General features: G+C 36.4%; 1 protein-coding gene across 1 annotated transcript in view; it reads left to right on the top strand.

Annotated features, from left to right (window-relative positions):
• E(Pc) (Enhancer of Polycomb) overlaps positions 1–11614 on the top strand; it is a 31325-nt gene extending 19711 nt beyond the window's left edge. Inside the window, exons 11-12 of the mRNA XM_089846566.1 lie at positions 2170–2536; positions 3807–11614. Of these exons, the coding sequence (XP_089702692.1) occupies positions 2170–2536; positions 3807–3891 (452 nt within the window). The 3' untranslated portion in view covers positions 3892–11614. The remainder of the gene's footprint in view (positions 1–2169; positions 2537–3806) is intronic.
• The last annotated feature ends 1417 nt before the right edge of the window (positions 11615–13031 follow it).

The following is a 13031-nucleotide window of genomic DNA, read 5'->3' as shown; positions in this document are numbered from 1 at the left end:
CGTCAAACAGGGGCCGAGTAAGTAAGCAAAATGTTCATGAATATCCCCTCCATAGGATTAACATTACACAAAACTTAGGAAGCTTATAACTCTGGTTATAAGAGATATGGGGATGCCCTTTGATTATGTAATAGTCCTATTTGCCCCCCCCCCTCCTTCGTTAACATTTGCTCCATAGGAATAAACCTGAAATCTCAGGGATATTTGTTTTCCAAAAGTTGTATGAACCCTGATACTGGTCTTAAAGGGGCTGCTCAAACCGTGGGACAAGCGACCATCTTCCGCATAGAGCTTAGCAAAGCGGGTGGGTAAAAGAGAAGAGGAGGTCGGACAGGTTAGCACTCCGTTTTTGGAGAATTGTTCTGAGCGCGACCACCAACATAAAATCTCAGCCACTAAGAAAAGGCACACCTCTCTTAGGGCAGAAATACATCTCCTAAATCCTGAAAAAAATGTGATGTTCAAAGTTTCGAAAGTTCATGCATGAATGATGAACTTCGATCTCTAAAGTGACTGGGAACAGCTAGGGTAGATTCCTCTCTATAGAACGTAAAATAAACCCAAAAAACGGAATGGTCAAGGTCATTTAAGTTGGCCTTGACTGTTCCCCAATTCGCAGCCCTATTCCTTCCCTTGATGCTCTGCTTGAGAGGTCTCGGTTTGAGCATTCATGGTTGATTTGCTAAGCTCGTTTCTCATCAACGAACCGCCGTAGGGAACTAACCAATTGGTGACCGCGAGAATAAAAGCGAGTGCTAATTGGTTAGAGTTCCTATGGTGGCAACTTTTGAAACTAAACTTCCTTAATTTTGTATAATTTTTTTTTTATAATTTTGATGTTATTTCATCAATCTAAAGCGATTAAAAAACAATTGTCTGGTATTATAATTCTCCATTTAAATGCCGACTTCCAGCGAAAAGGGTTCTGGCGATCTGAAAACCGAGCATCGAGACTAACAATAAAGCGACCATGCTGGGACAACAAAAGTTGGAAGGGTTCTCGCTAACTGAAAGCCGTGCAATGTGGTTCTAGCCAACTGAAGATGGACAAATGAAATCCTTTTAACTTCATTTCCTCTCGAAATGTTGCTTTCGCCTGAAGGAAATTCTCTATTGTGTATCTTCAGTTCGCTTGAACCACATTGCACGGCTTTCAGTTAGCGAGAACCGTTCCATCTTTTGACCCAGCTGGGCTTCGAAAATCTCGATGCTCGGTTTTCAGTTCGCTAGAACTCTTTTCGATGGAAGTCGGCCTTTAAGCAATTCGTAACAAATGAAATTATGTAAGGTTTTCGTGCACTTCGTTTAACAGGGATCTTATTCTGTATTTTATCTTCCTTCCATTAAAGTGTATGACCTCGGTTTGTCGGTGGTAGGATTGCCGTTTATCAATGGCTCTTCAGTAACTTTCCTTATAAAAATGTTTTTTTTCCTACGTTAGACTCTTATTTCCGAACTGTTCCATCATATGTTTCTTTTCGAATGAAAAACTCCATCATTACATCTTTATAATCGCAAAATTAAAATCTTTGTATTTGTAGCTGATAAGTCAGATGTATCGTACCCCCAGTCATTCGCATGCTCATTAGATGCTTGACATGCGGTAAAATTCAAAATAGGGTTCGCCCCTGCATATAGCCTTATTAGCATTCCTAAATCTAGCCTACAGTGCCCATGACAATGTAAACCTCGATATAAGTAATTGGGGATAAACTCTCGAAGCTTTTGTGTTTCAAAGTTTAAAAGGAAGTTCGATATTAGAAATTTTACGTTTTTATTCGAAACAGCGTATAAAATAATAAATAAACCATGGTTAAAGTAGAAGCAGGGATTCGTACAATTTTAGAAGCAGGAATAGAAAACAGGGTACATATACCCCCCTTCCCGGGGACGGGGGTATGAAAGAGGAGGCGGGTAATTGCGACAGAGGTAAAATGGATCTTAGTATTTTTCGCCGTACCCGTCAGGAACGGCATCACAACGTAGTTTAAGTGAGCCAATAAGATAAATTAAAATTTTCGTTACGTGTTGAAGGGAGGGGCTCTATACTGGGCAATGAGTCGGACTGAAGTAAAGACTATCCGTTCTCTTTTCCCGCTTCTAAAATTACATAGATATTTCTTAAAATTAAATTAGTTCATTTTAATCGCGTTTTTTTTTCATCAACAGGTATTGCATCTATTCCATCAAAAACTCTGGGACTTGGTCAAGTCTTAAGTAAAATAAGAGAGCAGGAACTTTCGCATCGTATCCAACCCGCAACGTCAGTCCCTTCCACGGAGCTTCTCTTAAATCAAGGCATAGACTCTCTAATCGAGATTACCTTGCCTGACGGAAGCGTAACATCCGGAAGGGTTCATCTGGAGCCGTCCTCATTAGGTTCACTCCAACTTCAAAGCGCGACCAGTACCAGCGACGCTTCGTTACCGGGACTTGAACTACAAATGACAAAAATTCCCGTCCAGCAGCAGGGCCAACAGCTCAAGATTTTGCAGCAGCCCAGTATAGAGTCGAACAACTGTAATGAATTAGTAAGGTAAGCTCACCCAAGTTATGATACTTATTTCATTATAAATTTAAGAATAACTGGAATACATAAGTTAAAATGATTCGTATTCATGACTGTGTTCATTCTTAATATTTGGTGATGCGTGTTCGCATCTCTCTTTCGGTCTCTCTGATAGTTACTATCAGAGAGAAGTGTACTGCACTAAGCGGAGTAAGTGTAACGTCATTCTTCCCAGCATCGGAATATTTGGAGCAAGGTTACTAAACCGAATCACATAAACGATAAATAGTTCCCTAATCATTACTCTATTAGCATTTAACTATTTGGCAAGACGCTCTTGCGGATTTTTGACCCACGTCAAGAAAATCAAGGTTTGGGGGTTGAATGCTGGGGATTTAGTGTACCAAACATAGAATCACCCTAGCACGGTGCGATGCCCATCTGAGGTTTGATGAGCAGCATAGCAAATGAAAAGGGTGAGCCTGGGAAGAATGACGTTACATAACGAAAGTATTAAGATTATCCCCTTCTGTTACTACCAAAGTTCACGCGTTGTCGGTCGTTAGGTTGGAGATATGTGGTGAGCTGCTTCTCATGTTGAAATTTTTTATGCATTGAAAAATGGTTGCCTTATAAGGAACGTTATTAAGCCGGTTGTCAGAGTCACATGACTGAGGAGAGGCGTGGTTCAAAGAAGCTTAGTTCGTTTTATTTCGAAAAAAAGCACTTCGGGGAATTGGCACTGTAATCTCGCGAAAGACAAGGACTAAGTGTCCAGTCCCCCCGTCCCCCTCTATGTGGGGTCTTTGTATCTTCTTGTCACGTGGTGCCTGTCACGTATTTCAAATAATTTTTACTCGCCCGCCGATAGCTTCTTCGCAGTCCCTTTAAGTTGACCAGTATAAAATCTAAACTCTCTTAAATGCCAAGAATGGAACAAGTATGGTTTCTACTTCACTTTAACATAAGTATTTTAACAATCCTTGAAGAAAACTTGAAAATAAACCTCAAATTACTGGAGAAATCAAGATTCAAATGCAAGGCCCGGGACCCCGGGTGCTTGAAAATTAATTTTTATCGCCGGAACTTAACGTGTTAGCATTGAAACAATTTGAAGAAGCATACTTACGAGTTCACAAAATATTATTTTACTATTAGTAATATATTTATAATAAGTATGACACTTACCATTGCCATAATCTTTAATTCCTTCTTATCTTATGAACTTATATAAATTAGGCCCATAAGAACCTATCCCCACACGCTTATAATATATTTAAAATAAAATATATTGCAGTTCCAGCCATGGAGATTTGTCGGCATCTAAAGTTAAACACGAAATTGTGAAAACAGATTGTGGTTACACGATGGATGTTACTTGACAGAAATGGGCCCATCCTGTAAGATTGTCGATGAGTTTCATTTCCAGTTCCGAAGGAATTACTACACGGAGTAGTAGTTCTACCACCACCGAGAATTGTTCTTTTAAGCAACTTCGTTGGTGCTGTGTCAACACGCAGATTTCTGATCGGATCCGCTTGCTCGCAGTCAGCCTGCCACCTGGCGGTTGAAGTTTCGAATTTTACGGCATCCGTAACGTGTTTAATCGGTGTGAATTATGGGCTTACAGAACATAATCCCCCCTTTTTCGAAATAACTAAAGTACTGTACGTAGGTAAAATTATTTATTTTTTAGGCTTATTTATCAAATTATCACAATCACACTTCATACGCGTGTAATTAAAATCAAGTTTTAAATTATACAGTTCATTGAAAATAATTCGAATCAAGTATAAATGTTGAGTGTGCGAGTGCCGGAACATTTCGAGTGTTGTCTGCTAATTCGAAATTAGGCCTATTATGTATAAATAGAGATCTGTAGAGATAGAAAGGGCGCGGAAACCAAGGCTAAGCGTATATCGTCGGAAACCACGTGACACAGGGAGATTGATGCGCGAGAAGCGGAAGTTTAAATATTTTATAAGTTTGACACCTTGAAAAGTCATTACTAAAATGAGCTGATAATTTTATCAGTCATGATGCCTTAAGTACGTCAGAACAAGGTACTTATCAGACAGCCTCACTAGATGTCGCTTTTTGATAATCTACAAATCACATCCGACAGGCTCTCGGTGTTGAACTTATATTTGTTTGATCACTTCTAGAAAATGATAGCTTTCTATCTCGCACACTCTACTAGGGTAAGAATGTGAGAGTTGCTCAGAATATTTTTAATTTCTGTCTACAATGTATATTTACTCTGAAGTTCAAATGAATCAAATCAAGGTAATGCGAGCCTTAATAAGTAAAAGCGTGAGAGCTTCCATGAATAGCAAAGATGAAACCAAATTTAGCTCAATAGTCATCAAAAACTAACCAATTTTCTTTGTATTTTATAAAAAAAAACTTCGTGATTTGAAAGTTTGCTATCTGTATGCTAGAAACAGCTAGATGGCGTAAGTTAGATAAACTACCGTCTGCTTATACTTAAGCAAGACTACCCAGGGATGGAAATACGCAAATAAGTGGCAGTTACCGCAGTTACGTTTGACCAGAGCCGGAAATACGAAAATTTCTTATTGGACATGTGTCCAGTGACCCCCCCCCCGGAAAATTTATTGGACATGTGTCCAGTGACCCCCCCCCGGAAAAGTTATTGGACATGTGTCCAGTGACCCCCCCCCCGTAAAATTTATTGGACATTGTCCACTGGCGTGTGCATAAATAGTGTCGCATCTTCATAGTCAAGCTGTCAAAACTTTGGAAAATTTATTCGTCAAAGTGTCCAGTGACCCCCTTAGTTAAAAAATAAAATTATGGGGCATTTTAAAATTTTATTGGACAATGTCCAGTGTCCTGTGCTTATTTCCGGCCCTGCGTATGACCATTTCTCTCTGAAGTTAACCAAGCATTTATTTGTCTGCTTCTATTTTATCTGGCCTTCCCAGCAGTCTGGGAAATAGCACACTTCCTTGGTCCAAAACCAGTTCATTAATTGCTTGGACTCGTTTTTTGATTAAAGAAGTGGGGGTTACTGGTCCTCGGGACCAGTTTATTAATTACAAATCTATAGGAGAACAAAGGCGGGGACCAGTCCGGAAACGAGTTTATTATTTATATCCTTATTTCCCAGACTGCTTCCCAGTAATTGAAATAAACCAAAAAAAAATTATTTTAACATTTGACCCGTGAAACCTCTTGAACGAACTATACCGGAAAATAAATAATGAAATTGAATGTATGACCCCCTCTCAAGTTTTCCAAAAGTTTATCTGGCCTTAAACAAAATTCATTTGACACTGTTCTATGCCTATTTTCATCTCTGGGACTTGTGCCGTTTTTCTTTAAACCTGATAAACAGCTTATGACCTTTTCAAAACGGAATCAAACTTTCAAAAAAACTGACATTGACGATTGTCCTAATGCATTTTCTGAGTAACTAAAGGTGTTCTATTCATGAAATGGTGCAAAACTAGATCCCTTAGGCTTTTCAAATTCAATTAATAAATTAAAAATCTAGAAAACATCGTTGTAAATATCTTTTAAAATTGTCCAGACAAGAAGTGATATCTAGTTTATTGGGGAGAAGGTACAAGATTCCTAAGTGTTCGCGCGCCATGGTCCCAGTCCCCCTTTCAAAATACAAGGGGGGGGGGTAAAAGGAGGCCGGGCTATTTCGCCTCTCCTCAGTTGGAAAATACGTAATTTTCGTCTTTGGCGTTGCGCTGACGTGAGTTTTCTAGAACCAATGAGATGCTGGTTGTAATTTAGAGGCGGGGATTAACTCCGGACCTACGTTTGGACTGGAGATAAAGCTGGAAATGTGGCGAATTTATATCTTCTCCCTAATAAACTAGATATCACTTCTTGGTCCAGATTAATTGAAAGATTTTGGTAATTTTACCACGTTATAAATTCTTTCACATTCCGTCAGACGTGTGAATAGGGCATAACTCAAATAGCAAGACTGAACTAACTGTTACTTCTGTTTAGAATATAACAGTAATTTAACTTAAGTGTAAAACATGTTACGTAAGAATGCCTATTTATGGAAAGAAAATAGCCCTACCCATCATCCTTCAGCTTTTCCACCATGTTAATACCAGGAAGGAGTAGCCTGTTTATACATGGTAAAAACCTGAATTCCTTAAGCCTTAGCTCTGACCCACTGTTCAAGAACTACTTAATTACTCAGAATATGTCATCAAATAATACAATAATTCACGTAATTGCAATATATACTTCTGTAAAGTAGGTTACTGGATTGTTGAAAGATTAAAATTGTGTTTAATTAACCATGGATATACGAAGCATTGTTTAACTGTCTGTTCTGGTGGAAATTAAATAAAATTATGAATTGTAAAATTAATATTGAATTACGCATAATTTCAATTTTTAAAGTTTGAAAATTAACGGAACATTTGAACAATATGAATTAAAAGTGGTTTCTAGCCATTTCATTCAGAAACCCGAGAATCAGCCCTCCCCCCCTCTATTTCAAAAATATGTTCAGACAGTTAACTTCAATCAAGGAGCGATATCTAGTTTACTAGGGAGAAGCTTTAAGATGCCCAAGTATTCGCGCGCCATAGTCCCAGTCCCCCTTTCAAAATACAAGGGGGGACGTAAAAGGAGACCGGGCTATTTCGCCTCTCCTCAGTCGGACAAATACGTAATTTTCCTCATTCGCGTCGCTCTGACGCGAGTTCTCAAGAACCAATGAGATACTGGTTGTAATTTAGACGAGGGAATTAACTCCGGACCTACGTTTGAATTGGAGATAAAGCTAGAAATGTGGCGAATTTATACCTTCTCCCTAGTAAACTAGATATCACTTCTTGCTTCAATATAAAAAGGCGTTGATTCAATTTAGACAACTTTGAATCAATATGAGAGAGCTATCTAAGTACAGTGGCAAACAGTGCGGGTATATATTGTTCTTACGTGTATTTTGATATAAAAGTTCAATGGAATAATTTAAAAATTATCGGTGCTATCATAATGAATGAGGCAGTTCAATCTTACATTCGTAGATTTTTAATTTTGAGGGAGTGTTTGTGAGCGAGTGGATAGATAATTAATTCATTCATTGTTGAAAAACTAATTGAAATTTCTTTTAATCATTTGTAATATAAAAATCCCCAAATATAATGTTGTAAAATATCATCATTTTTGTACATGTATTATAGTGTTTCGCATCATCTTACTTAAGAAAGTTTGAGTGAGAAAAAAATGTAAATCTAATTAATTGAGTAATTAATATTAACTATGTCATTGACGTTTCCATATAAGGGGTAAAACATTCTTGCGTTTTTTGCTTATCACAACATTATATCATTTTAAATAGAATTTTGTTCCCTCTTTCAAAGCCAAAATAATGTTTCTTGCTCCCAACGGTCGAGTAATTTTAACCCTCCCGGTTAGAATTTAAGTTACCGATTCATGGCAAGTTTATAAATTAATAGCATACTCTTCAAAGTTTCTGTGTTTCAAAAATGCTACAGTTATAGACAAAATTTATCTGTAATTTACCGGTAATTTATCTTGGGAATTAGTAATTACCGACTCGTGCGTCTACGCCTGGAAAAATATGTATTTGAAATTATGTAAATGTTCTACAAAATTGAGGAATATTCGATAATGTTTATCAAATATTCAAGAATATTTGGTAAATATTCCAGAATGGTTGTCAAATGTTCGAGAATGTTTGTCAGATATTCTCGAGATTTTGGTCAAGTATTCTAGAGATTTTGGTCAAGTATTCTAGAGATTTTGGTCAAGTATTCTAGAGATTTTGGTCAAGTATTCTAGAGATTTTGGTCAAGTATTCTAGAGATTTTGGTCAAGTATTCTAGAGATTTTGGTCATGTATTCTAGAGATTTTGGTCAAGTATTCTAGAGATTTTGGTCAAGTATTCTAGAGATTTTGGTCATGTATTCTAGAGATTTTGGTCATGTATTCTAGAGATTTTGGTCATGTATTCTAGAGATTTTGGTCAAATATTCTAGAGATTTTGGTCAAATATTCTAGAGATTTTGGTCAAATATTCTAGAGATTTTGGTCAAATATTCTAGAGATTTTGGTCAAATATTCTAGAGATTTTGGTCAAATATTCTAGAGATTTTGGTCAAATATTCTAGAGATTTTGGTCAAATATTCTAGAGATTTTGGTCAAATATTCTAGAGATTTTGGTCAAATATTCTAGAGATTTTGGTCAAATATTCTAGAGATTTTGGTCAAATATTCTAGAGATTTTGGTCAAATATTCTAGAGATTTTGGTCAAATATTCTAGAGATTTTGGTCAAATATTCTAGAGATTTTGGTCAAATATTCTAGAGATTTTGGTCAAATATTCTAGAGATTTTGGTCAAATATTCTACACATATTGTCCAATGTTCTAAAAAGAGAAAGAATATTGTACACAGCATGTCTAATATTCAAAAACAGAGCAAATATTGGATAATATTTGTCGTATATTTGAAAGACTTGACCAAACATGACAATGGGTGGATTTTCACCGGGAACTTGTGAAATTAGGTTTAATTTCATGAAAGTTGATACGGTTTTCTGTTTCAAATTTCGAGACCAATAAGCACCAATTCAAGCGGTACTTCCAAATCGGTAATCCTTAAATTCAACTAAAACGCCACTTATAATTTATATTAAAATTATATATCGTCATCTACTCATAAAAAAGTGAAAATTGGAAAATACATTTGAATATAAATACTTGTAGCTTAATTTTTATGTTAAAAATCAGTAGGTATTTAATTCTACCAAAGTTTCACTTTCCTTTACATTAATGTTAATACTTCAGAAAAATATTCTGTATTTAAAATTTATGTTGCCGTCTGTAGGTAATTTAACGTGAAAATTTCAAAATCCCCTAAACATAAGCGATCATGTTCTGAAAACTTTAACGATTAAATTTAATTTCGAAATTCGGTTGTTTCAACTTTGAAATTAAGTTATAATATGTTTTCGAAACTGAGGTACAAATATTTTACATGAAAACTGGTAACACTGGTAATACGGCCTTAAGTGAAAATTTAAAAAATGTTTTGATTAATTGTATCAAAAGCAAATAGAAATAACAGCAATTAATTTGGCTTTGGGGTGGATGAAAGATTTCCGTAGTTCCCAGTATGAAGTTTACGACGCCAACAGAGCTGGCTTTTTCTCTATCTTCTTTGATTCAACAATCAGCGATCTACTTAATATTCCTCTACGCCGGTAATAGTTTGGCTTTTGAATCATTCGGGGCTGTAGGTAATTTTTGGTTAAAGGTAGGGTGAAATGAAAAATCTAAGGATTTCTATCGATTCTTCTATTAATTAAAAGACCAATCTGCATAGTGAAATGCCCAGGAAATGCCTTCGAATGATTTTAAAATTCAAATTAGGTTCAGATTTTAAGGATAATTTGAAAAAAAAGGACCTCGGACCAATCGGGTAACGCCCCGCCTTCTTGTTAACGAAATTCTCGTGGGAGTAGATATAGATTGCGCGCGATGTGACAATCGTGGCGCGAGATGTAGAGTGTGCAACGGAAATTTTGTTAACAGGACGGCAGGGCCTTACGCGATTGGTCGGAGGTGCTTATTTCAAATTATCCATAAAATCTGAACCTAATTTGAATTTTAAAATCATTCGGAGACTGTATTTCCTGGACGTTTCACTATGCAGACTGATCTTATAATTAGTGGAAGAATAGATTAAAAAAATTGCTTGATTTCCTTTTCACCCACCCTTTAATTGAAAAAAGGTTTCGTAGTTGAAATTTCGAGAACAATTAAATATTTTTTCCTTGGTTCAGAGTCGAAGTGTGACTCCTTACTACCTCACCTTCTCTTATTTCTATTTGCCATTGATAATACAGTATGAAAATTTCTGACAATATGTAAATTATCCTGATTAAGAAACGTGACTCAATTAATTACCCTTTTTTTATTATTTTTAAAATTACCCTGGTAGCTAATTCCATAATTGATCATTGTATTTCGCAGTCCTGTAAATTAATTTAAGCATTTTCTAAACTTCCCCGGAAAATGTTTTGTGACAGCAGTGTAGTTTGGCTAGGTGTAATTAATTAATACAGATTTTAAGAAATTGACCGAAAAACGTGTAAATTTCACAAGAAAATTATTTCTTGTGCGATAAGTAACGTATTAGCAAGATGTATGATAATTTCCATTTCTGTAACGCAAAATTTCTTAAAAAAAACAATTTTTTCTTCTCTATCATCAGGGATAGATTTAATTTTAGAAGCAGGAATGGAGAACGGTTAGTATTTACATCAGTCCGACACATAGCCCAGTAAAGAAAAGTTTGAATTATCTTATTTTCCCACTTAAACTACGTTTTGATGATATTTCTGACGGGGACGGTGAAAAATACGTAATTCCTTTTTACCTCTGTCGCTATGACCCGCCTCTTCTTTCATACCCCCCGTCCCGTGGAAGGGGGTCCGGGACTTTGACGCGCGCCCAGATTACTCTGTTCTCAATTCCTACTTCTAAATTAAATCTATTTCCCTGCTATCATGTTATAGATAGGGGTGTGGCCTCAAAATGGGAATATTAGAACCATATTGCTTCTTGGCAGCTACCTCACTAGGGGGTCACTTCTTCTAAAGGTTTAAGAAATAATCAGTTGACTGCCGGAAATTGGTTTACTCAGAATCATACTGACTGCATTTCATGCTTTTTGTTATCATGTTACTTGCCCTTGAAACCTTAAATCACGTGTTGTTTTTCTCGCGCCAAATTTGAAAAATCTTACGCGTATTTCGGTCAAATCGCTAATATTGTAATTCATGAGAATTATTTTGTATTGTAAGAGGTGGAAACAAAATTGCGACAACCAAGGTACAAAAGTTTAGCTGCAAATTTCATTGTGAAAAACTCATCACCCCGTTTAATAGCTCCTTGCTATATACATATATGTATGGTACGAGAACGACTGTTGGTTTTTTTAGTTAATAATTATGTAATGGAACTTTGTAATATAGTTTTGTATTTACTTCATTAAGTCCGAATCAACTTTGTAATCATTGTAAATAGCATAATAGCTCGCTTGAAATTAAAAATTACAGTTGTCTGTACACTGTTTACTTTTTCTTTCGCTAGGTGTTCCATGAGGGTACGTCAGCAATTAAATTTAAACCGTAATTAGCGTGGCAAACCTACAAGATTTAATGAATGAATAAAAGAGAGTAGCCAAGGTAAGTGTGGCAACCAGGGACGCTACCTTTAAAATCAAGAATAATTATGAATGTGAGTTTTAAGGGAGTGTAGTTTTCAGACACTATACACTAAAACATAAGTTTATCATGCCTCTAAGTCTAAGTACACAAATATGGGTTACAACTGGGCATCTTCCGCAGGCTACTGTGAGTGACGTCAGAACTCGTATAGCGCTAAGATCCGAAGAGAGAAAATTTTGAAATTTCTGTCGCGGTGCAGCCACCAAGCGGTCGAGACGATTACTAAATGGGTCACATGAAAAAAATCATCCAATGGAATGAAGGAGATTTTTACGATTCGTATAGGCAGGCATTGGGGGGGGGACGAATTTTACTGAAGCAACCCCAAAATCCCTCTCTCTCTCTCGTGAGATAGAGGCGGTTTCAGTCCTGAAACATTCTAAAAGAGATAAAAGAAACGCTAGGCTAGGCAGTACAATTTTGTATTGAAGTTGAGGTGATAAATGACACGGAGAGAGTATAGGGTTTCATTAAAGGGAGCCAGACAAACACTATTGCCATAGGAGTATGTGAACACTCTACTTAGTTTCAAGTGTCTTAAACAGCGTGAACTTATGAGAAATTGAGGGAGAAATATCAGGACTTCGAAGTAAAATAGGGTTATTTTTATAGTCTCAGGCAGTTTAGTACACTTTGGCAACTTTTACTCAAAAAGGATTTGACTCTGAGCGCCAATTTTTTTTTAATTAATTAAATTGCCTTATTACCATCCAACCTACGCCAAAGTGGTGTCTGAAAGGTTGGCATTAACAAAATGAGCACTTCAAAACTAGGTATTGCCAATGTCTTCAGAGCAGATAAAATCTGCAAAATTCAAGAAGATTAAGATTTTGTAATGAAAGTCAGTCGATATATTTTGATATCAAAAACTATGTTATTCCAAAAATATGTTATTCGAAAAATATGAAGAGAAGCAGAACCGAAATAAAGATAAGCACAACAACTTGGATAGGCTATTATTATTACCCGTAACCTGTAAGTAACCCTTAATCCCAATCCCTTGTAAAATCATCGAAGAGTTTTTAGTGAGTAGCCTCTCGATAATTACCCGTAACCCAGGCCCAACCTTTTATCCCCATCCCTTTTAAAATCATGAATGAAAATCACAAATGAACGACAATTATCATTAGTGAATAGCCCCTCTACGCGCTACCTTTAACAGTACTAAAATGATTATCCATAACCCAGACGCAACCCTTATCTCTATCCCTTTTAAAATCCCCAATGAACGAAAACATCTCACTATCGTAAATAA

Source organism: Phalangium opilio, unplaced genomic scaffold, assembly GCF_054372755.1.
Source record: "Phalangium opilio isolate 3A_F unplaced genomic scaffold, DU_Popi_V2 ptg000009l_1, whole genome shotgun sequence".
NCBI classification, from domain to species: Eukaryota; Metazoa; Arthropoda; class Arachnida; order Opiliones; family Phalangiidae; genus Phalangium; species Phalangium opilio.
This window is presented reverse-complemented; position numbering and strand designations above follow the sequence as displayed.